The sequence below is a fragment of the Silene latifolia genome, chromosome 2 (genome assembly GCF_048544455.1).
Source record: "Silene latifolia isolate original U9 population chromosome 2, ASM4854445v1, whole genome shotgun sequence".
Classification (NCBI taxonomy): Eukaryota; Viridiplantae; Streptophyta; class Magnoliopsida; order Caryophyllales; family Caryophyllaceae; genus Silene; species Silene latifolia.
The window spans coordinates 6,139,985-6,165,288 of record NC_133527.1 but is presented as its reverse complement, the minus strand read 5'-3'; the positions used below and the strand labels follow the sequence as shown (position 1 = coordinate 6,165,288).

General features: G+C 37.7%; 4 protein-coding genes across 4 annotated transcripts; 3 read left to right on the top strand and 1 right to left on the bottom strand.

The window, feature by feature from the left end:
- Window positions 1-2,744: 2,744 nt before the first annotated feature.
- Window positions 2,745-3,939, top strand: LOC141642119 (putative carboxylesterase 2). Its single transcript, XM_074450804.1, has one exon. The coding sequence runs from the start codon at window positions 2,891-2,893 to the stop codon at window positions 3,881-3,883; it is 993 nt and encodes a 330-aa protein (XP_074306905.1). The 5' UTR covers window positions 2,745-2,890; the 3' UTR covers window positions 3,884-3,939.
- Window positions 3,940-6,694: 2,755 nt separating this feature from the next.
- On the top strand, window positions 6,695-7,940 carry LOC141642127 (putative carboxylesterase 2). The gene has a single exon (XM_074450812.1). It carries the CDS (start codon window positions 6,796-6,798, stop codon window positions 7,810-7,812), a length of 1,017 nt encoding a protein of 338 aa, XP_074306913.1. The 5' UTR covers window positions 6,695-6,795; the 3' UTR covers window positions 7,813-7,940.
- A 5,073-nt stretch (window positions 7,941-13,013) lies between these two features.
- On the top strand, window positions 13,014-19,009 carry LOC141628030 (uncharacterized). Its single transcript, XM_074441221.1, has 7 exons — window positions 13,014-13,121; window positions 17,236-17,413; window positions 17,543-17,666; window positions 17,764-17,893; window positions 17,987-18,147; window positions 18,252-18,368; window positions 18,469-19,009. Exons 2-7 carry the CDS (start codon window positions 17,241-17,243, stop codon window positions 18,880-18,882), a joined length of 1,119 nt encoding a protein of 372 aa, XP_074297322.1. The 5' UTR covers window positions 13,014-13,121; window positions 17,236-17,240; the 3' UTR covers window positions 18,883-19,009.
- A 900-nt stretch (window positions 19,010-19,909) lies between these two features.
- LOC141632862 (potassium transporter 5-like) lies at window positions 19,910-23,922 on the bottom strand. The gene is made up of 7 exons (XM_074445370.1): window positions 23,839-23,922; window positions 23,212-23,437; window positions 22,038-22,289; window positions 21,790-21,840; window positions 21,277-21,705; window positions 20,928-21,182; window positions 19,910-20,805 (listed from the first exon to the last, which is right to left on the bottom strand). The coding sequence occupies exons 1-7, from the start codon at window positions 23,920-23,922 to the stop codon at window positions 19,910-19,912; spliced, it is 2,193 nt and encodes a 730-aa protein (XP_074301471.1).
- Window positions 23,923-25,304: the final 1,382 nt, after the last annotated feature.

Below are 25,304 nucleotides of genomic sequence, written 5' to 3'. Positions count from 1 at the left end.
TCTCGAGTTTTTTTTTTTTTTTTTTTTAAATTGGGTTAAAATCCAAACCAATTATGAAAAATTGGTTGTTCCTCAAAATATTTACATAGAATGGGTCTACGTCATCAGTTTTGTGTCTTATGCAGGTCAAAGGGAAAGTCGATATGCTACAAAGTGACTTCACCGTATTCAATTTTTATTTTTGATGTCATAACTCATAAGCCAGTCAGTCGCTATGTTATGCGACTGGCGTAACAGGATACCTCTCGTCGTATACACATTGAAGCAATTGCTGCTATTTTAGAAAAATTGTTTACTTACTACCGCAACTGCAAAAATCACCACACATGATCCCGTTGTTCATTTTATAATTTCACCTAAATTGTTTGACCGGTTGAAATCGTATTTTCCGTTGTCAATATTGTAGCATTTTCGGCTTATACATTGTTCATTCTGATCGATTTGTGAATCTCCGACTGTGACTTGTAAAAGCCGAGGACAAAATGGTTGCATTGTCTGATAGCATCATATTGCTCCTCAATAACCCAATTTTCTTTTTCCCGATAAAAAGTGGAAATTACGTTGATCCTTTAGAATGTGACAATTTTATCTCGTTCTTTCATATAAATAATATAACTAGTGCGGCCCCAACGTGTATATTATTTTTTTGTCCTACCCAAGAGGATCAACCTAGTTTTCTTACCTAATCAAAAAAAAAAAAACGAAAACGTGTATTTTTTTTTTATGCTGCCAAACAACCCATTTTTCTGGCTTGCCACCTACTAATTGCCAAAGAAACAATTCCACATTTGTCTCAATTAGTCAGCCCATTTATTAAAAAGAAACACATTATTTGGCTAACTTTAAGCTTTATTTTTTTTGATTAATAAAAGGGATAAAATCCCAGAAACTTACAGAGAGTAGAGTCCCATAAAATTCACAAGAAGCAGGAATATAACAAAACAAACAATTCATCATTTTCACCCTTTTCAACACGAAAAACTTGCGTACTAGTATCACGCACCAAACCTCTTTTGCATAATCCTTTTCTCCTTACATGATCTTAATGTTGTCCAATTGTTTAGCCATTCCTCCAAAGTGTAGGGTAAAAGTGTCCTCCATGATGTGCACCCCAATCCAAAACTCAAGAGCAATTCATCCATTATATTCATTATAGAGGGCCGATTTGCGTGCTTTTATGATAGAATGACGCCTCAGGTCTTATTCCGGCAGAAAAATTACTTAAGCAAAACAACAATGTCCAACCTTTCACCAACCCCAAAGCCCAACAACTTACCTACATCCTTGGTCTTTTTTTCTTCCATACTCCTATCATTATCATAGTCATCATCCGACCAAGGTTCAGTGCTATCTTCCAAATTTACTACCGCCATATTTGCGATTTCGTCTCTTAAGAATAGGTCTTCCGCTTTCCTGCTCGACTTTTTTTTTGAATCTTTAGTGCTCTTGCGATTAAACTCTTTTGCTGAAGACTTGGACTTCCTCTTGAACTTTTTGACATTGAAAATCTTCTTGAAGCCAGGGGGACAATCATCATCATAAGATCCTCCATGATGTGCACCCAATCCAACAACTTTAATCTTTATTAACGTTATCTTTATTATCGTATGAAACGGTGTCATAATTATATTATCATGGTTCAAGAGTACCTATAGCGATTAAAGTTAGATGAGTTAGTCTTACGTTATATTAGCATGAGACGGTTTTACAAGACACTATTTGTTGATACAAATGCCAACATAGATTTTATTGTCTAATACAGCTTGAGCAATAAACCGATACCTTCTCTCCAGCCAGAACGCTTAACTCAGGATCCATCTTGGGTTAAATAATGGGTCGTTAGACTCAGTCGTCCCAGGATGGGCTAACTTCCACATTCAGTCGTACCTCGGTTCTGATGTTAGTTCAACCGGGGATGAATTCAACTTCTGGAGCTCATACCCAATTCGGTCCTTACCCCCAAAAGTAAGGGTGAATCAACACGAGTCCTTTCAGAACGATTTTAGTATCCGGGGTGTTACTCTTGGCTATTCTCTTATGATGGGCTATGTTAGCCCCAGCACTGTACCTGGCCAGGAAAATCCTGACCGGGTCAACATGTTCGCTGCCAACTCTAAAAAAAAATTAAGTTATTAGTTTGCATGATTTTAGACTCTCATTTTAAATTATTCTCATTTATAACATTTACAAACAAAAATGTGTAAAAACAAATTTGCTTGACAAGCTATAAGTTGTTTGAACTTTTTCTTAAAAGGTCACATTTTTGTCTTAGTTGGATCACATTTGACCCATTTTCAACTCGTAACGAAAAGTATCCGTCTTTGAAAATTGGTGCCATTTATTTTATTCTTAGAAAATGAAGAAGATTTGACTCAATTTGTGATTTTAGTATATCAACATGGGTAGAAAAGTGATGCAGGGTATTGAGTCAATAAAATACCATCCGATGATTCTTTCAATAAAGTGATGCAGGGTATCTGACCAGACACCCAAATTGAATACACGAGCATGACTCATAATCTGAATTGACCCGCACCAATATCACCATTCGCTAATGTTTATTGCTGTAAATTGACCATTATCCATTAAAAAACTTGATACTAATAGCCTCGAAAATATGACTCGATTTTTTACAGTTCCAAAAATGATCAGACTCATATGGACTTGATCCAAACCCAACCCGATTAACCCGTTTACCGGATCTAAAACCATGTGGTGGTGTCATCTGATTTTCTTAGCTACTATTAAGGTCAAACATGTGTATCATTGATTGTTTGGTTTTCTATTGATCAGATTTTAACATTTGATTAGTCCTTATTATATGTGTATTATATATACACAAGAGGATAGTCATAACAATCACCACATCTAGAATTTGTCATCTACAAAAATGGAAGAAGCAATGAAAGAAGTAATGATAGCAACTGCAAACATTAACAAAGAAGATTTACTGCATGATTTCAGGCCACGGTTGGTAATCTACAAAGATGGAAGAGTTGAAAGGTTCCTAGGCACACAGTCCATCCCACCATCCATTGATAGTCTCACCGGTGTCGAATCGAAAGATGTTGTCATCTCGACCGAGACCGGTGTTTCAGTAAGATTGTACAAGCCACAGGGTGTAAAATCTAATGAAAAAGTGCCACTTTTAGTGTATTTTCATGGTGGTGCATTTATTCTGGAAACTGCAACATCTCCAGAGTATCACAATTATCTTAATGTCTTATCTTCTAAGGCTAATGTTATTGTGGTATCAGTGGATTACAGGAGAGCACCTGAACACCCTCTTCCTGCAGCCTACGACGATTCGTGGGCTGCTGTTGAATGGGTTAGGTTGGGTTTAGCGGGTGCTGAGCCTTGGCTCAGCACCCACGTTGACCCGGCCAGGGTTTTCCTGGCCGGGGACAGTGCTGGGGCTAATATAGCCCACCATATGGCTAAGAGAATAGCCAAGTGTAACAACCCAGATGGTAAATTTGCGCTGAAAGGACTCGTGTTGGTTCACCCTTACTTCTGGGGTAAGGACCGAATTGGGTCCGAGCTCCAGAAGTTGAATTCATCCTCAGAATCGAGGTTCGACAGACTGTGGAAGTTAGCCTATCCTGGGACGACTGGGTCTGACGACCCATTGTTTAATCCCGAGATGGATCCTGAGTTAAGCGTGCTGGCTGGAGAGAAGGTATTGGTTTTTGTCGCGGAAAATGATTTATTGAGGGACAGGGGAGCCCATTACAAAGACTTGTTGGTTAAGAGTGAGTGGAAAGGAGAAGTACAAGTGATTGAGACGGAAGGGGAAGGCCATGTGTTCCACTTGTTCAAAACTGTATCACCCAAAGCTGCTCAACTTATGGATCACTTTGTTGAATTCATTAACTCATCTTGATGATTCCAAGTTGTTAAAGTTTTCATTATTGCTCAACTTGTACTAGACAATAATCGTATCAATAATACTGTTGAAATACCAGTGATAAAATCCGCATTCTCAGTTTTATTTTCAGTATTCATTTTAGTCGATGCTCAGTCATCACCTTAAGATTTTTGTTGAGATGGTTCATCTATCATAGCATCAGAGTCAGTGTGACCAAAGGTCACAGGTTCAAGGTTTTGGTTGAGGCCAACTATATTTATTCCTATTACGACCGTTGTATGAGACGGAAATGCTGTCTTCAACATTTGACAACAGAACTCATCAAAATACTGTCTCAGCTGCTCAAATAGTTTAGATGAAGTCATGAAATGAACAATGGCTCATAAAAACCAGTTTCACAAGATTATGAGAGTGTGACTACAAATAAATTACTGTCATCGGATAGTTTAATGTCATCTCTAACATAAAGGACTTGGTAAGAAACCGACCAGATATTGACCCAATACGACGCGATGAGCAGTGACCCACCCGAACTTGACCCCACCCGACCCTATATGAAACCGACCAGATATTGACTGATTAAATTAATGACCCGACAAAAGGCTTAATATTAATCAAAATGAAAATGATTTAATGTGTGATATACGTTTGACTTAATAACGAATTAACTATACAAAATAATGGTAGAAAACAAAATTTAATACTCCTTCCATCCAGGTCATTTGTTATTTATTTCCTTTTTAGTATGTATTATTTATTTGTTATTTATTTCTATTTTGGATAAGTAATGGACAAGTGGGCTAGTGTGTAGACTGTGTAGAAGTAGACATACTCTTTATTTATTTTTTTATTTATTTTTGATAAAAACCCATAAGGGTTAATTCCTTACTTTCAAATCATCGCAAACCAAAGATAACAACCAGTCCGGGAAGTCCGAAGTCCATCTACGTCTACCAGTAACCCATGGCAAGGAATGAGCAAGGCCATGTGCCACCCTATTGAAGTTTCTACGAACAAAAGTAAAAGAAATAGAACTAAACGAAGTACAAAGATGCAAAATATCCTGATAAATTAAAAACAGTTCACTCCTTCCCGACCGTTGGTTCTTCAAATCTTCGATCACCCCTCGACGGTTGCTCTCGATCACGACAAAGGGAATTCCAGCAAGCTTAGCTTCTTTTAGGCCTTGTAGAACCGCCATCGCTTCAGCAATTTCCGGGGAAACCACGCGCGCCTCTTGTACAACCACCCCCCATAGCACACGACCCGAGTCATCCCGACATACCACTCCCAACCCCGTCCCCATACCCTCCGCCACACCCGCATCAACATTAATTTTACACCACCCCGCGCTTGGCCTTTCCCATTGCCCCCCACCATCCTCCTGTGTCGTCTTCCCCCCTCCCTTCTCCCTTCCCTCTACCGCACCTTCCATTTCCCACAAGATCTCCCTCGTCCTCCGAACAACCTCATCACCCCGCCATTCACCTCCATCAAAAAGAACCTTATTTTGCTTCTCCCAAATGGCTCAACACCCCGTCATGAATACCCCACACTCCCTCATATCCGATCCTCTGAAAACGGTCTTAGCCCACTCCCTCACCTCCCCACATCCCGACCCCGGTAAGACATCCACCCCCAGCTCCTCCCAAATTCCTTCCACCCACCCACAATCCCGAACCACATGGAGACAAGTCTCCACACAGTTTGCACATCGAGGACAAGAGTTATCCGTCAATTCCATACGGGCTGCTATATTCTTCCGGGTAGCTATAGCATCGTTACATAGCTGCTAGAAGAACATTTTGAATCGCGGCAAGACTGGTGTTTTCCAAATCTTACCCCAAAGCCATTTCTCTTTCTCAAAAATCGACTGGCCCGCCTCCTCCCTGTGACTCTCCGCCATCAAGAGCCGATAGGCTGACCTCACAGAGTATTCCCCATACTTCTCCTGCTCCCAACACCAATCATCAGACGGTCTCGTGTCACTAAGGCAAATCTGTAAAATTCGAGCGCTTTCAAAAGGAAGAAACAGATTGTTTACCTTATCCGAGTCCCATCCTTGCTCATCGACGTTAAGAAGCTCGGCCACTCGCATGTCCTCATTCGCAGTTCCACGCGGTGAAATGATACGCATAGAGCTCGTGCCAAGGACCCACGGGTCACTCCAAACTCGTGTGCTCAGGCCATCTCCTACACGCCTTCTTGCTCCTAAACGGATCACCTCTTTAGCCTCCCATATTCCTCGCCATGTATAGCTAGGATTTGCCCCAAGATCAGCATTCATAAAGTCCCGGCCATAAAAATATTTCCCCTTAAGAACCCGCACCATTAAGCAGCTATCCTCCGTCATCAATCTCCAAGCTTGCTTTCCAAGGAGAGCCAGGTTGAATTTATGGAAGTCACGAAAGCCCATGCCACCCTGATGTTTAGGCCGACACATTTTATACCACGCCACCCACGGTATCTTTCTCCGTCCATTATCCGTACCCCACCAAAAGTTCGAAACAAGTGAGCGTAGTTCGTTACAGAAATTAGCCGGCAATTTAAAAACACTCATCGCGAAAGTTGGAACTGCTTTACTTTGTCTTTGTGCAAAAAATAGAATAGATAACAATTCACTGAGACGGGGGAGTAAAGTTTGAAGTAATGTGATAAAGTAACTAGACCAACCCAATCCGACCCGGTACATCAATTGACCAAAAATAACCCAACCCGAATAAAGACCCAACCCAAACTCTTTTAGATTCAAAAGGATAGGCTGACTCGATATGACCCACCCCAACTGACCCGATTACCACCTCAAGTACTAGTGTAGGTGTTTCCTTGATATTTTTGATCTTCTATTGATAAGGTGCTTATGTATGTGCTTATCTAGAAACACCACAAACCCAAGAGTGTGAGAGAAAACTGTGTGATCTACAAAGATGGAAGAAGTAATGAAAGAAATAATGAAAGCAACTGCAAGCATTAACCAAGAAGATTTATTGCATGATTTCAGGCCAATGTTAGTAATCTACAAAGATGGAAGAGTTGAAAGGTTCCTAGGCACTCAGTCAGTCCCACCATCCATTGACAGTCTAACCGGTGTCGAATCGAAAGATGTTATCTCGACTGAGACGGGTGTCTCAGTAAGATTGTACAAGCCACAGTGTGTAGAATCTGATGAAAAAGTGCCACTTTTAGTGTATTTTCATGGAGGTGGATTTGTTTTGGAAACTGCAGCATCTCCACTTTTTCACAGTTATCTCAATGTGTTGTCTTCTAAGGCTAAGATTATCATAGTGTCAGTGAATTATAGGAGAGCACCTGAACACCCTCTTCCTGCAGCCTACGATGATTCGTGGGCTGCACTTGAGTGGGTCAGATCGGGTTTGGCAGGTGCTGAACCTTGGCTCAGCCAGCACGTGGACCCGGCCAGGGTTTTCCTGGCCGGGGACAGTGCTGGGGCTAATATATCCCATCATATGGCTAAGCGAGTAGCCAAGAGTAACAACCCAGATGGTAAAATTACGCTGAAAGGACTCGTGTTGGTTCACCCTTACTTCTGGGGTAAGGACCGGATTGGGTCCGAGCTCCAGAAGTTGAATCCAACTACTGGGACCAAACAGACATCAGATGATTCAGAATCGATGATTGATAAAATGTGGAAGTTAGCCCATCCGGGAACTACCGGGTGTGACGATCCATGGATTAACCCGGGCATGGATCCGGAGCTAGGGGAGCTGGCTGGAGAGAAGGTATTGGTTTTCGTAGCGGAACAAGATACATTAAGGGACAGGGGATTCCATTACAAAGACTTGTTGGTTAAGAGTGGATGGAAAGGAGAAGTACAAGTGATCGAGACGGAAGGGGAAGGCCATGTGTTCCACTTGTTCAACCCTAGCTCACCCAAAGCTTCTGAACTTATGGATCAGTTTGTTGAATTCATTAACACATGTTGATGGAGATAATTTGATCATTCCAATTTCCAAGTTGCAAAAGTTCTCATTATTACTCAAGTAATCTTGTATGAATATTTCAATATTACTTTAAAAATAAGAGTGATAAAATCTGTGTTCAATTTTTTTTTTCAGTATTCATCTTACTTGGTGTTAACTGTTCGGGAATCGTCTAATCGGTATCAATAATATTTTTGGTTTGGTAAACCCGTCTCATTCTAATATAATACAAGACCAACTCATTCTGAATGAGTTTATGTCGGTATAAAATGATCGTAATCTAAAGCATCAATGTAATGTCGATTCCTTGTTGGAAAGAAAAAAGAGGAAGAATATGATGCTCCCAATCCCAGATGATTAAACCATTCTGTCTTCAGCTCTTCACAGGTCACTATAAGGATTCACAAATTGATGCCGTCTTAGGCTCTTTTCCGTAAGGATATAAATTATGTTACTAAATGACGTCTCTAACTGGGGGCAGGGAGGGGCGCGGTTGGGATTCTATGAACCATTGTTAAGTTCTATCTTTTGTCCGCACCAGAAGGGAGTCAAACAAAAGATGGTAAAAAGGATAATAAGAGTATCATCATCTTCTTTGATGCTTATTTGATTTTCTGGAATGTTGTTTGTCCAAATATTTTCGAATTTCCTCCCCTTCTTCATCTCCCATACCTTTCCTCTTCCTCCCTCCAGATCCCTTGATTTTCTGTAAGGATATAAACAAGCAGCCATTAGAAAGCAGAAATGGACAACCAGCAGAACAACGCATAGCAACAGTAATTGAAGTAAATGAACAATCCCGAACATGCTGAAATCGTCTTATAGGAGACCAGCTCCCTGTACGGCTGTACCTATGTGATTAAATGAAAAGTATGAAATGGTACACTTGTATATGAGACGGTTCTACATGAGAAACCAACTCACATACCAACACTATTTCATGCAAGGAATACGTACCATGTGTGCAATTCTTTTTGCTCGAGTAACACGTTCAAGCAGAACCAACACTTCCTCTTCCTTGGTAGGATGTATCGGTAATTCCTTATCTGTAGAACAGAGGATATAGATGAGTGCCGCCGCAACCACATACAAATAAAAATGTAATACAGGGGAGAATAATAACCTAGCAAGCTTTCTATATGTTTAAACCGATCAACTTGATACTGATTGACTAATGAGATAGCAACTCCAGTTCTTCCAGCACGAGCAGTTCGTCCTACACGATGCATATAATCCTGCAACACATAATTGCCATTAAACACCAAAGTACCAAACTAATGCACACAATCCTAGGTAAAACAATAATTGCCTTCAAAGTGACATTTGTATTATATATTGGTCACCAAGTGAAGTTTTTATCAGTCAAGTGTCAAGGCTCTGAAGCCTGAAGGGACCAAGCCAAGAGAAGCTTGTCCCTCTATGCATACTTCTTCTAACCACATAGATACTCACAAGCCAAAAAAAAATAAGATTTCATCCGTTCTACTTCCATATACCATGATATGTTTATAAACGAGTAGATCTCTCCCACCGTCCTCAAGCCAGAGGGGAAGGGAAGAGGCAATGTACTAACCTTGGAAGATGGAATATCATAATTTATGACCGTATCAACAAAAGGTATATCAACACCTCGACTGAGTACATTAGATGCGATGATAATATTGCATTTTCCAGCTTTGAACATGTTTAATACTCCAAGCCTTTTTGCCTGCCATATAAGAAACATACAAATCAGGTTTAAAATCAAGGGCGTGTAGAATCTCCACTCAGACTTTATGTTAACAGAGAAAAAGGGGCACTGATGGAAAGGCCAAGCAACCAATATTGCACTTGGAAATGAAAAGATTTAAGTTTAAGATGGAATTGAAGAAAACCTGAGTCATGTCGCCATTTATAGGAACAGCCTTTAAACCAAGGTTGCGGAGCATCAGCGCTACAACTTGAGTTGTAGCACATTTTTCAGTGAAAACAATGGACTTCCCAGATAGATCTATTAGAAGATACAGAAGATAGCAATCCTGTGAACATATAGAAGGTCCCAATTTGTAACTATAAGTGTGTAAAAATTTGTAAAGAAGTGTATATAATACGTAGTAACTAGTAAGTCCAAAATGTTTGCATTACTTCCATATTTAGCGCTTAGACTTTAGACTACCAAACACGTACTCAATCCAATTCATAAATACCTTCCATTTTTTACTAATTGGTCGATTCACAAATACTTTCAGATATTCTGAGGTCGATTCACAATTACAAATATTATCTTTAATCATGTATTTTGCATAGATTTGTCTAGATAAGTGAGCCAATCTAATCTATTATTTCTAGAAAATTTATCCCCCCCCCCCAACCCTTCTGTCTTCTCTCTTCTATCATCTTCAAGTTTACCTTATAGATTCAAATTAAGTTTTTTGAAGGAATTTCTATAATTTGAAATTAAAAGGCAAATTTTAAAAGTAAATTCAATCTCCGTGCATCCTAGAAAAAAGGAAAATCATCAAACCATGGATGACAAACCTTATATTTTGCAGGAATAAAACAAAATTCCTCTTTTAGAGTATCAACAGTAGAATATTTAGAAGCTGATTCAATCTGCAAAGAATAAAATTTGTCATTAAAGGCAAAGATAATAATATTAGCAAAAATACATGTATGTCATTCCATACTAAATTCTCACCTTCACAGGATTTCTTAGACAGGCTTTTTGGAGCTTTTTAACCTGTCACAAGGAAGACAGATTGTATCACCTCAGCTCATGAAATGTTTACGCTTAACAACTTCAAATAACACCATTCCATAATTTTACTGATCGAACAGTACTACCACAATGCCTCGAAATTTACAGCCGATGGCACAGGAAGGAGACCGATGTAAGTAACCTTAGTCTTATACTAAAAACACAAAGAAGTATTTTATAAATGACTGATTAAAAATTGAGTTGAACATTGCATTGAAAAACGAGTAATTTAGAAGAAAAGAAGAAGGGGGTAGTTTCGTTTAGACAACAGAAAATGGAGAAAACTGAGGTGAATCCACCATTAAGAAGAGGAGGTAGCAGGATTTAGCACATGATACCCACATGCAACAGCTTGTTACTGAACAAACAAAGCTCATAGTTGAGACGGAAAACGGAACAATTCACTGGTCCACCCCAAAAAAAAAACATAATTCATTAAACAAGAACCAGCATCAACCTAGGCCACTGAAAAGCTTGAGTTCGGGATAGACTAAAAGAAGCTAGATTTATCTCCTCCCTTAACAGTAACATCGACATTGAAAGACATTTTCTAAGAGCTGGCAGGCAAAGCAGCTACAAGAAAGAGAAATTGAGAATAATAAACAATAGCTATACACATGTAAAAAAATGAAAATCGGGCACCTCTGATGGGATCATTCCCACCTCTGATGTTCCAAGAAGATATTTTCATTAAGCTTTATCAGGAGGTTTTGGATCCCCTAACATTACATGCTCCCTATTTAATTCAGCTTTAATAGCAAGAATGTGAGCAGTTTCAGTATTATTGTGTTCAGTATCCCTTTTATCCCTGGAATCACAGGAGGAAGCTCTCTTCAAGGCTATTTGAGCATCCTCTAACTGTTTGACCTTGTTGCATTCTTGATGCATTTCAGTAGCCTGTAGTAAGGGGAGTGTAACCTGAGCAGGATTATTCACTGCTAGGACATCCTCCTGTACATCAGAGCTGACTGAGGTACCACCTAGCACACAGGGCCCCAGGATAGTATTAGCTGTAGTATCCCCTAACTCAGAATGATTCTTCTTCAAAGCAGTTTGGACTATAGTGCTCTGAAGTTTAGTTGAAGGACATAAAATCTGTGGAATAACAAGCTGGTCTCTGGAATCACAGGAGAAAACTCTCTTCAAGGCTATTTGAGTTGTCTCAGACTGCATTTCCCTGCTGCATTCTTGATGCATTTCAGTAGTCTGAGATGGGGGAGAAGCATCCTGAACAGGATCCTGATGGCCTACATCTTCTGAGCCAGCAGGAACCATGATCAAGACACTCTCCTGCCCATCAGTCCCAACTGAGGTACCACCTAGCATGCAGGTTTCCAGAACATTGTTGTCACAAGCAGTGTCAAGGTTGGAGCCATCATCAACAGTACTGGGCACATCAATTGTATCAGTGAGATCAGTAGCAGTAGGATCAGTGAGGAGGGAAAACCTGTTTGACCCCTGAGAGATAGGTGACTTGTCTCTCTTCATGGCTATTTGAGCATTAGTCACCCTCTCCTTCCTGTTGCATTCTTGATGCTTTTCAGCAGAGCATGGAACAGGTATGCTTCCTTTAGAAGGGATAGCAACACCTGGCATGGTTACTGAGGTACCACCTAGCAGACAGGGATTAGTAACACATTGAGAAGCCTTAGTAACAGGCTTATAGATCTTCTTAGGAGCTGGAATAGGAGCATTCTTCTTGGCTTTCCCCTGCTTGCAGTTTTTTGCTTGATGACCCATTTTCCCACACTCAGCACAATAATATGGTAGCCATTCATAGTCCACTCTTTGCTCAGAAGGACCATATGGGGTGTTGATGGAGATTACATCAGGGAGGGGTCCAGAAATATCAGCTTCCACCATGATCCTAGCAAAGGAGAGCTTCTGCTTACAAGTAGTAGGCATATCAGCAAACATTGGTCTCCCAATCTTACTGGCCATTTTACTAAGGACAGCTGAAGACCATAGATATGGATCAAGATCAGGGAAAATGACCCAAATTGGAATTTTGGAAACTCTATCCATGGCAGTGGAAAAATTAGGATACCATTGCTTGAGAATTAAGGAATGGGATCCTATCTTCCAAGGGCCACGTTTTAGAACATTGCTCATGTCATTTTCATTCTCAAATCTGAAGCTAAACACTACAAGAAAACAAGACAAAGGCGACAGACATGCTACAGTCGCCAATTTGGCGACAGAAAAAAAAACTCGGGCGACGGAAAACAGTCGCCAATTTGGCGACTATAGCTTTTTATCCAAAAATCCGTATGAAATCCAAGGGCGACCGAATATTATCCAAATTGGCGACCGAAAACAGTCGCCAAATTTGGCGACCAATACCCGTCGCCAATTTGGCGACCAAAAACGGTCGCTAATAGCCTGTTAATTTTTTTTTTTGCCAGTTTCTTCACCCCGTCCCTCATTCATTCTATCATCAACCAAAAAAAAAATCGCCAAGAAACCCGACGCCACCACCAACTACAACGACCACCGGACGCCACCACTCGCCGCCGCCATCCGCACACCACATCACCACATCACTACCGACCCTTTGTTTTTCTTTTTAATAAAGGTTTGTTTTCGACTCAAATTGATTTAATTACTTCAATCCTTCATATTTTGTTTAAGTTGTGATGCTTATTTAGTATCTAGTTGTAATTTATACATTAGTGATGCTTATTAATGTATGTAGTTGTAATTTAATTAGCATTTTTGTTAATTAATTTGAGTTAGGGTTAGAAATTGGGGTTTTTGTTAAATTAGTAATGTGATTTGATTAGGGGATGTAATTGAAGGTTATCTTGATAATATTAGTATTATTGAAGGTAGTAACTTAGTTTTAGTAATATTGAAGTAGTATTGTTGAAGGTAGTATAATTTTATGAAGGTAGTATAATGTTAGGATTGTATAAATTTGCCTTATAATTAACGAAATTAAGTTAGAATGAGCATGATGTATAAATTTGTTAAATTAGTAATGTCATTTGATTAGGGGATTGTATAAATTTGCCTTATAATTTTGACAACTTGTTTAATATATAATGACCTAGTACCCGTTCAAGAATTACTCATTAGGAGCAATTCTTGAATAGTCCCCATTTTGGGATGTCTTTTTAATACGTTTCAAGTCACTTAGGTAGTAAACACATAGTTGTGATTTTATTAATGAGAAAAGAATTTGGTTGCAATTTTCTCCAATGTTCTCTGAATACATATGTGGAATATGTATCTTTTCCACATTGTGTATTTGGAGAACTAAGGGGAATTGCTGCCGAATTTTTTTCTCATTAATAATTCACAAATGTGTGTTTGCTAGTGACTTGAAACGTACATTGATGGGTTTAGGTTGGAGTGATAAGGACCCAATTGAAATCTTGAAATTAGCATAAAATGGAGGATGAGATAACCATTGTTTTTTTTGTTGAAATTAAATATTATTATTTAAAATGGTTAGTTTGCTATATATTGCTTATAGATTAAAATGAAGAGATCTGAAAGTAGCTGGATGTACGAAGAAAGAGTAGATAAGAAGAAAGGTCCTATCGCTAGATTTGTAAAGGGAGTTCGTGGATTTATTGAATTTGCTAGATGTCAAGATTCATATGATTTGGAACAACATAAACTTAGGTGTCTTTGTACTAAATGTAAAAACTTAAAATATTTATTTGACATTGAAGTAGAAGAGCATCTTGTTACAAATGGTTTTTTTCCAAACTACTACAATTGGATCTCCCATGGAGAAAAATATTATCCCGAAGAGCCTCAAATCCAACAAAATGAGAACCCATATAGAGAAATGGTACTTGATGCCTTTCAGTCTAATGATTTCATTAATGATGACCGTGTACCAATGATTGATGAAGAACAACCAAACCCAAGAGCAAAATCCTTTTTTGACATGCTAAGTGCTTCCGAAAAAACCTTATATGAGGGGAGTAGAATGACATTGTTACAAGTTGCATCCAGGATAGTTTCTTTAAAATGTGAGTATAATATGCCATTTAAAGCCGTTGATAGTATTGCTACGTTGGTTGAGGATGTTATACCCGATAATAATGTTATGACCCGAAATTTCTATAATACCAAGAAAGTGGTCAAAGGTCTTCAACTTCCACATGAAAAGATTGATGCATGTCCTAAAGGATGTATGCTTTTTTGGAAAGATGATGCTTTGCTTGACAAATGTAAGAAATGTCAAAGGGATAGATATGAGACAAGTGAAGGAAATATTGTTTTGAAGGGGAAGAAGGGTAATAAAAGGAGTGGAAAGAGAAAGAAACCAATATCAGAAAACACATTAATTTATTTTCCATTAGCTCCTAGACTTCAAAGAATGTATGCCACGAAAAATCTTGCCAACCAAATGAGATGGCACAAAGAAAATCCTCGTACACCAGGAAAGATGTGTCATCCGAGTGACGGGGAGGAGTGGAAGCGTTTTGATAGGTTATATCCCGATTTTGCCGAGGAACCTCGCAATGTGAGACTTGGCTTGTGTACGGATGGGTTTGACCCTTTTGGTCGATTTGGTAGAAACTACTCGTGTTGGCCCGTAATGACCACGCCGTACAACTTACCTCCTTGGCTTTGTCTGAAAAGACAATTTATTTTCCTCTTTTTACTTATTCCCGGTCCTGATAACCCAAAAAACCATCTGGATGTTTATTTACAACCGTTGGTGGAGGAACTGAAGTATTTGTGGGAAGTTGGTGTAGAAACATTTGATGTGTCGAAGAAGCAAAATTTCCAACTAAGAGCTTCATTGTTATGGACTATAAATGATTTTCCCGCATATGGTATGCTATCAGGATGGGCAACCGCTGGGCGAAAGGCATGTCCTTATTGCATGGATAGGAGTAAAGCATTTTATCTTCCTAATTCCAAAAAAATTAGTTGGTTTGATTGTCATAGATGTTTCTTACCGGATGGACATATTCATAGAGAGAACAAGAAATCTTTCTTAAAAGGTAAGGAGGTGCGTGACAATGCTCCGGTTCGACTCCAAGGGGATGAGATATGGAGCGCTTATTACCCGTGGCTTTTAAAAATTTACTCCCGACTACAGTTTGGAATGCAGTTACAGAAATAAGTCAATTTTTTTAGAGATTTATGTTCCTCCACGATATCAGTTGAGGACATGAGTCGTTTAGAAGACCAAATACCAGAAATTTTGTGTAAACTTGAGATGATATTTCCGCCTTCTTTTTTCAATTCGATGGAACATCTACCTATCCATTTGCCATATGAAGCTAAAGTTGGTGGACCCGTCCAATATAGGTGGATGTATCCTTTCGAAAGGTTTCTTAATCATGTGAATAAAAAAATTGGTAATAAAGCTCGTGTGGAAGGTTCTATATGCAATGCCTACCTAACGGAAGAGATTGCCAATTTTTGCTCTCTTTATTTTGAAAAACATATTGAGACCAAAGCAAAATACTTGAATATTGATGAAGCGGATGAACTAGACACAAGTATACCCAAGTGTTTCCAAATGCAGGATGAAATAGGGTGTTCATCAGCTGGGGGAACAAGATTTCTGGATGACAAGGAGTATAACCGCGCCCACCTTTATGTGCTATCTAATTGTGAGGTTTTGGAGCCATATGAAGCTCAATTTGTGACAGATTTCATTAAAGAACACCCAAATGTGAACAGAGAGGATGTTTGGCATAAGCATGAGGATCAATTTCCAGCCTGGTTTCGGAAGCATGTATGTAAGCTAAATATTCAAGATGATGTGATAAGAAGCTTGGCTTTGGGTCCTTCTCGAAAGGTTGTGACGTGGAATCGATATTCAGTTAATGGGTTTAAGTTTCAAACATTTGACTATGGCAAAAGTAAGGCTAAATGCAACTACGGCGTTACTATTTCTTCTCTTGATGGCAATGAATATTATGGCATATTAGAGGATATCTTTGAGTTGTGCTACAATGGCCGGGATCGGAGTTATAAAACCGTCTTATTCAAGATTCAATGGAGGGATAATTCCGTAGCTGGAACGAGAGTCCATGATCGTTACAAACTCGTGGAAGTGAATCATACTCGAACCTACTCTCAATATGACCCATTTATACTTGCACAACAAGCTCATCAAGTTTATTTTGCATCTCTTCCGAGCACAAGTAATGATAGACAACAAAAGCAATGGTGGGCCGTTTTTAAAACAAAGGCACGATCAGAAGTTGATACATCTTTTTTCCAAGAAGAGGTTGTATCAGAAACAGTTTTGTCCCCAGTTGATCATGATGAAATTATTTATGCAAATGAGATAGAAGCGGAGGAGGAGTTAGAAGAGGAAGAAGAAGAGAATGATAAGGAGAGGGATGGGATAGAAGAGGGGAAGAAGAAGAAGAGGAGGAGGAGGAAGAAGAAGAAGAAGAAGAAGAAGAAGAAGAAGAAGAAGAAGAAGAAGAAGAAGAAGAAGAAGAAGAAGAAGAAGAAGAAGAAGAAGAAGAAGAAGAAGAAGAAGAAGAAGAAGAAGAAGAAGAAGAAGAAGAAGAAGAAGAAGAAGATGAGGATGATGATGATGATGAGTAAGAGAAGGTATTGAAAGTATACATATCAAAATTTGGAAATAATTATTAGCGTTTTATTTTTTCTTTTATACCTGTTTATTAGGTTTTATTTTTTTGTATCTTATAATAATTATCCTGTAATATTTGCTAACACTTTTTATTCAATTGTAGTACACATGGCTCGTGGAGGAGGTAGGCAGCGCGGAGGCTATAGTGAGGGAGGTAGTAGCTCCCGAGAGCAGGAGGAGGACGTTGACCGTTCTACTACGGAGGTGAGTGAGGAGGAGGAGGAGGTTGCTATACCCCGATCAACTGACGGCAGGATGATCCTTGATCCGAATGGTCTTTGGTAATTTTTTATTCATTCTAGTTTGTAATTTTTTTATTTAGTAATAAATGACTTTTTTTTAGACATATGTTAATTATACATTATTTTTGTTTTCCTATATAATTATGTTTTTAACATGTTTGATTTCAGGTTTAGAAGTCAAACAGTTGTTCGTGGTGTGACTAATAGCACCCAAGAGAACATGACACACGGCGTTACTTGTTGGAGTAACGCTAGTGATGAAGATAAGGAGATGTGGTTCAACAACTTCCGGGTATCTATTTATAAAATATATATTATTAAATATAATTTATTTATTCTAATTACCTTATTATTAATTTGTTTCTCATCCATGTGTTTACTTTTTGTAGCGTGTGTTCTATTGGTCAGCCGACCTTGAGCGCCTAGTTTGGCAAAGGTATAATGACATTGGCAAGAAGAGGCTAAGGGACAACATGTATAAGGTGTCTAAGAGGAAGAAGGCGCCATCTTTCATGAAAGGTATTTAGTTTCTTTTAATACCCGTAATTAGTTAAAATTCATTACATATTTTGAAACTATATTAATTAATAATTGATATTTTATTGATTATAGGTTCGTCATATGAGGAATATACAAAGTACCGGAACAGTCCTGAGTTCAAGGAAGCATCGGCCCGGAACAAGATCAACAGGAAAGGAGGAGATAAGGACGCGGAAGTTGAGCCTACTCATTATGGAGGGTCTCAATCTTTTCATGATCGTGTGGTGTTAGATGTAAGTTATTTATCTTAGCTTTTAATTTAATAGTCTTCTAATTTAATTAGTCTCATTAATTATCATGTTTGAGTAACAATTTCCTTGTTTTTTTTTTCCGGAAGACCAAGAAGAATAAGGGCAAGGTACCCACGATTGTTGATCTCTTTGTTGACACTCACGCAAAGAAGACAAGCAAGGGCAAGTTGATCTTCGCGAAGGAAAAAGATCAACAGTTATATGTAAGTGTCAAAAAATAAAATTCTTAGCTTTTTAAAGTATATGTTTTATCAATTTTTAGATAAGTAACCTCTAACCATTAATGTTTTATCAATTTTTTAGGAACAATTCCTTGTCCGTAGGAAGAACAACCCGGAAATTAATGACAATGAGCTATGGTTTGATCTTGTTGAGGGGTTTCAAAGAGGAGATGTGTATGGAGCCGGGTCGGCAAAGGAGATTTTCTACCCTCCTACAAGAAGAAGAGGGTCAATTTCCTCCCAACAACAACCTTATACCCCAAGTGTCGTAAGTGTGCTCCAAGCTCAATTAGCCGCCAGGGAGAGGCAGGATGCCGAGAGGGAGAGGCGGGATGCCGAGAGAGATGAAGAAATTCGGAGGATGAAGGAGGAAATGGACCGGATGAACTCCTTCTTCGCCAATTGCAACACTGGGTGGCGCCCGCAACCAAAGGATCCTAGAGATCCTAATTATGGAGGTGGTAGTGGAGCGGGAGCAAGTTTCCCTGTTATGTAGTTTTTTAGAGAACATGTTATTCCCGGATAATGTTAGATGACCAAAACTCGTAGTTGTGTGTATGGAACATGATTTTCTTTATCAAGTTTGGTTGTGTTGGCTTCCCATGTGTTCTCTGCTGGAAGTGTTGGTTTATTTGCAGGTTTTTACGTATTTGGCTAGGTCAAAAACGATTTTTAGGCTAAAAAAATGTAAATTTGGCGACGGATACTGGGCAATTGGCGACGGGAAACCGTCGCTAAGTTTCTGATCATGAATTAATTTTATGGTCATTGGCGACGGGAAACAGTGCAATTGGCGACGGAAAACAGTCGCCAAAATGGCGACCAAAAACAGTCGCCAAAATGGCGACCAAAAACCGTCGCCAATCCTGAAGAATTGGAGGTGACGTGGCTTGAAAAAAGGCGACTGATGACAGTCGCTAAATTGGCGACCCAACACAGTCGCCAATTTTGGCGACGAGTTTCTGTCGCCCGCTTTAAAAAAATTCAGTCGCCAAAATTGGCGACGAAGTGCAACAAAAGTATTCTCGACCATAGCCGGATGTGTTTTGGGCTAAAGATAAATATTAATGTAATTTTATCGACCAAGAGTTTAAAAATTAGAATCGATTAAAGAGTTAATCCACCGAGTTATATTGATGAGGATTGTATCGCCAAAGCGTGCCCAAGTTAATATGAATTTGGATCTTGGAATCATTAATAATAGTTGGGTAGAGGTCACTATATAAATGCTCATATCTTGTTAAATTATTTACAAGTATTATTATAACGATAAATGTTTTGTCCACAAAACTAGTTATCTCAATTAAAAAGCAAAATGTTCTCCAGTTAGAAGATTTTGAATTGCAGAACATGGAGTAACAGATGAGTGTGTGGCAAAGAGTAATAATCAGAAATTAGAAAACAGTTTTCTGATGTTATTTCGATTTTTGGACCTATAGCCGACATATTTAACGGCTTTATAAAAGGTAAATTTGCTAGCGTTTGAAGTAGATATAGTTTAAATTATAACTCTTAAGTGCATCCTAAAGCTCATATGTCATTCCCACCTTGAGAAACCGAGTTCGAGGAATGCCAAACACTTCATCACTCTTCCTTACATTCCTTTTCAAGAAGCTATATCCATAATTAATCACGACCTTCTTTATAATCCCAGATTCTTTGCCTGCAATCACTTGGCTTTCCCCTATCATATGCACCACTCCCAGTCTAGATGCCTCGTCTATTATACCGACTTCTCGATTTCCAATGTTGTCGTCATCATCCTCACATATTCGATCGTTCGACTCCTCAACGGGCTCAACCTTTACCCTCCTATTACCAAGTACAAACTGTTTCAACTCTTCAATCAAGACCGCTTCAAACCCATCTTGTCTGTCAGGAACATCGGTGTAACCATAGCGAACCACACATCTAAACACAAGCTCTTTCGGGTGCACCCTTCTGAACAAAAACCGTTCCTCAGCAGGGACCTTACTGATCGGCAATGACTTGATAGATGTAAATACTAGGACCGAGTGTAATGCACGGATATTACCCACATAATACTCGAATATGGGCGGGATCCCATGGACTAGCTCCGAATAGAAGATAGCCATACCCGGGATGCGACACAAGTTAGATTGATCTACTATTTCACATACCTTGTCACTCGATACTTTGTTGTGGAGTTCGTAGTAGTAAGTCTTCCTATACGCGTAGTTCCATGTGAACATAATCGCCATCAGAACACATGCAAAAGCAATCGGAAGATACCCTCCGCTTGGAAATTTGTACAACACCGCGCTCAAGTAGATTAATTCGACTGACATAATGCAACATATGTACAAGAGGACTAGGAGTATGTGTGTCTTCCATATTAGTAACATCACTAGAACCATGAAGAAGGATGTAAGTGTCTCTGCGAACACAACCGCAATGCCTGCATTATTAAGGTAACGAGTTTTAATTGAGATATAAAATACTCGAAGCATTTCACAGAATTCAGAGAAATTTGTAAGAAGCAAATGCGCAGAGTCGTACAATGGCCGATATGTAACTTACCATAAGCATTACCAATGTGTGTACTTGTTCCAAAACCAAGAGTGACGCATACACAAGCAAACATCAAGAGATAATTTAGTTCAGGTATATACACTTGGCCTTCATACTTGGATGAAGTATGAACAACTTTGACACGAGGGAAACATCCTAGAGCTAGGGATTGATGTATGATTGAAAATGTTCCTGAAATCATGGCCTGGCTTGCTATAATTGCTGCTAGGACTGCAATCACGAACATTGGCCAGTACACCGGATCTGCAGAAACATCAATCCTCGATCAATTAGCTACTTGGTATAATAAAGTAAGAATTTCAGTTTGAGAAAAGAGGAGAAAGAAGAGAATAACAACCAGGAATGGCTTTATAGAAGGCAGTTGCAACGTCCTCAGGATGCTTGCTAAGATAAGCAGCCTGACCGGAATACTGTAAAATGACAGCAGGATATACAACGGCTGACATGCTTACTTGTATTGATTTAACAGAGAAATGTCCAACATCTGCAAACAAGGCTTCGGTTCCTGTAATACAGAGGACCATGCCACCAAGGGAGACCCAACCATCTTTTCCATTTCTTTGAAAATACTCAACAATGTGCCATGGATTAACAGCCTTAATGACTCCCCAATCATGCTTGCAGAAGTTAAAAATACCAATAATTGCATTACATATAAACCAAATGCAAAGTATTGGTGCAAAACTGTATCCCACTTTATCAGTCCCAAAACTTTGCATTAAGAAGAGAAATATTAAAATAGCTACTGATATCCACACCACCATATCTGCAAACATCTCACAATTAACAAAATCATTAGTATGTGCTTGCCATCAGCATGAAACTAATATGATCAAACTTACGTACATACCATCAGTAAACTTATCTGAGGCTCCTTTGATCCCTCCCGCGGCTGACAAAACTGCCACCAAATTACAAACGAAAATAAATAAATTAGTTCGTAAGGTTATTATTTCCATCCAAGCAATGTAAATACTAACATTCTTAACAAAATTTTCGATTTTTTTAAAATAATAATTCTTCTAAAAAAACTTTGGTCTTGTGACATTCGCTATTGTCCGTCCGGAGGATAATGTGAGAAGGAAGTATATATATAACCTGAAATACAAGGAGTGAGAACACCATCGCCAATGACAAGTGAAACCGCGAGTATGGTGGCAAACAAGAGAGTGTATTTTGCAAAGACGCTATTCTCTAAGGTGTTTTGTACCTTGAGTGAACATCCTGATCTTCCTGTCTTTGTTGTATGGATTTGATATTGTCCAACTTCTTTATCTTCCTTTTCTTGATTTGGTATCAATCCAATTTTCACATTTCGGCATAGTAACGAATATAATGCAAATGTTCCACCTATTTCAATTGTTACAACAATATAGTAAATTAATTATTAATATGTACATTTTGTTGTTAATTTGGAATACTTGACGTACGTGCATGTGAATTTCATCTATCAACACAATGCCACGGGATATTAGCTCATAAATAACTGCAATGGCGAATACTCGACAAAATAATTTAATTAATGGGACTGGACATATATCTTACATATTATACTAGTCATTTATTTATCATTTTTATTCTTATTGAGCGATATTTTAATCAAAGGTAAACAAACGCTCATTTTCTAAAACTAATCATGAATAGAATTAGAACGTAGGCAGTTCACTTAGATAGATCAAAATAGAATATGCAGTATGAAAACAATGTTGTTGTATATGACAATCACAATGCTATCTTTCCAAATAAAGACGGATCATTCATTGAATCCAGTATGAATAGGAGAGAATTTTAAAGTTTTTTTCTTAATTAATTAAGTCATCATAATGAAATATCAAGGCAAAATCGTCCAACACCTTGACAATAAAGGAACAATAAAAATTAAATGTTCAAGTGAGGATTACGTTCCGTTACTTGGGTGCATGTATCAAATGCGAAGTGATATTGACAGTCGACACGATTCTAGAAAGTCTCCTGAAAGACCGTATCCCATTATATTAATGAGAGATAACCAATAAATACACTAAAAACTAGTCAAAAATAATAACTACCTATTATAAGAGAGGTTTCTCACTGACATTAATGAGAAACCGTCTCTCTTAAGAATTTGTGTAGATCTTTTTCATATTTAGTCTAAAAATAGTTATCAAGTTGTTTTGTCGTGTTGAAGATGCGGGCATGTGATCAAAATGAATTGTAGAAGCAACATATTCATAATATGAGGGCGAAAGTTAAAAAAAAAAAAAAAAAAAAAAAAAAAAAAAAAAAACTTTACCATTGCCATTGTCATTGGCCCTTAAGACAATGAAGACGTATTTGATAACAGGCATCAAAGTAATAGTATAGTAAATAAGTGACAAAACACCAATAATGTCATCCTTGTGTTTAGCTCCGTTTGGAAATGTGCTTGAATACACGTAAAGTGGTGATGTTCCAAGGTCTCCAAATACCACTCCTATACTTTGGAATGCCAATGTTAATATCATCGCCCAACTTGCATCCTATTTTACAAACAATTAACAACAATAAATAACATTGTCGCTACCATTAAACATCCTTTGAAAAACCGAGAGAGCTTCAAAAATGTACAAAATATTTCTCAATTTAATTCCTACAATTTACACTAATATTTGTTTTTAATCGAAAAATTCTATTGATTAGAATAAACTAGATTTGTAGCGATACCAATAATTCTATGGGATACCGCAAACGGTTTTTTTGAAGTACTTTTGTCCTATTTTTAAGTAAAAATAGCGTAAATTTATAATTTTATGTAGAGATAGGTACTATATTTTCTATCAAAATCCACAAAGAATTTTTTTTGGATCCGATATTGTCTGTAACACACAAAACCAATACTAAACCAATGCAATGCAAGTACATAATATTGATTAGAACAAACCTTAATGGAATGACCATTGTCGGATTTGAGTTTATTAGACTCAAGGTCAAGTGAGTCAAAGCGACTCATCTTTCTTTCACCCATTTGTGGATGCATGTATGATTGGGTGTTGACAAGAATATTTCGTGAAGAAACGAGATTATATATAACAAATGTGAAACATAAATGTATAAATTAGTAGAATATAATGGTAGGGTATTTATTATAGGAAGAAGACTAATCATATTTGTTTCCAAAGGAAATTAACACGTATTTTACCGCGTAAATTAAGTATAGTCGATTGAATTCCAAGTTGTTCTTCACTTACATACGTTGGAATAATATCAAAACTAGTATAGACCCGTGCAATATATGCACGATATATATATAATATTTACTTTTTGTAGTGTATTACTTAGAAATTTTAAATTGACAATTCTTTTATTTTTTATGTTTCTTATCATTATATTTTGATTTGAAAAATTAAAATTAGATTTACTCAAATTAAAATTATAAGAAATCATGAATTGAGTATTTTTAATAGAAGTTTTTCTTTTACCGAGAAAGTAATGATATTATTTTGTATATTTTTTTTACTAACATATTTTTTAGCCGTAACTTTCTTATCATAAAATGTCAATGAATTTTTAAGGTAAAATAACTTAAACAAAACAATAAAATTTTCTTCTATCATAAAGAGTCTCGAGATAAATTTGTGGGGAATGTAATATATTGAATCATATAAATATTTACATTTAAGAAATTATGCCCTTTTATAAGTCATTATACATATAGTATATGCTAAAAATACTAAGTTTAATTTTAGGAAACATTTTTTAGGCGGGAAAAATGATAGTTTCTCCTATTTTTTTAGTAGATAGAGGATTAAAGTTATATCTTTATATAGGGACATATAAATATTTGAATATGTTACCCTCAAATAAATAAATAATAAATAAATAAATATTTGAGTATCTACTCGGTATATTTGTGTATTTTGATAGCTTTCGAGTTTGGATCATAAAGTATTGGTGTAGGCCCCGTTCAGACTACCTTTACCTAGCATTAAAATTTATTTTCAATTAAATAAAATTACTTTAAAGTTGCATAACTCATAAATTTATCATAAATATATTTTTCTATAACATATCTTAAAATTACGATGAAATAAATTATGAGACGAATTCATTACTCCCATTATTAATATATAACTTTTAAAAATGACTTTTGGATAATCATCCATTTTAATGCTTACCTAAGCGTGTTAAAGTTCGATCAGCATCGAGTGATTTTCGTAAGGTATAGACACGTGTGTCTACAAATTAAAGTCTCTTTGACTGAAGCTTAGGAGAGGCGAAAGTTAAAGTGTAGCCCTCAGATCAATCGAAGATTACAACTTTGAGACTATGGCGATGCGAGGGGACTGATTCAAGGGTTTGTTGGGAACAATTGAGTCATCGATTATGAGGGTGGTTATTTAAAGTTTA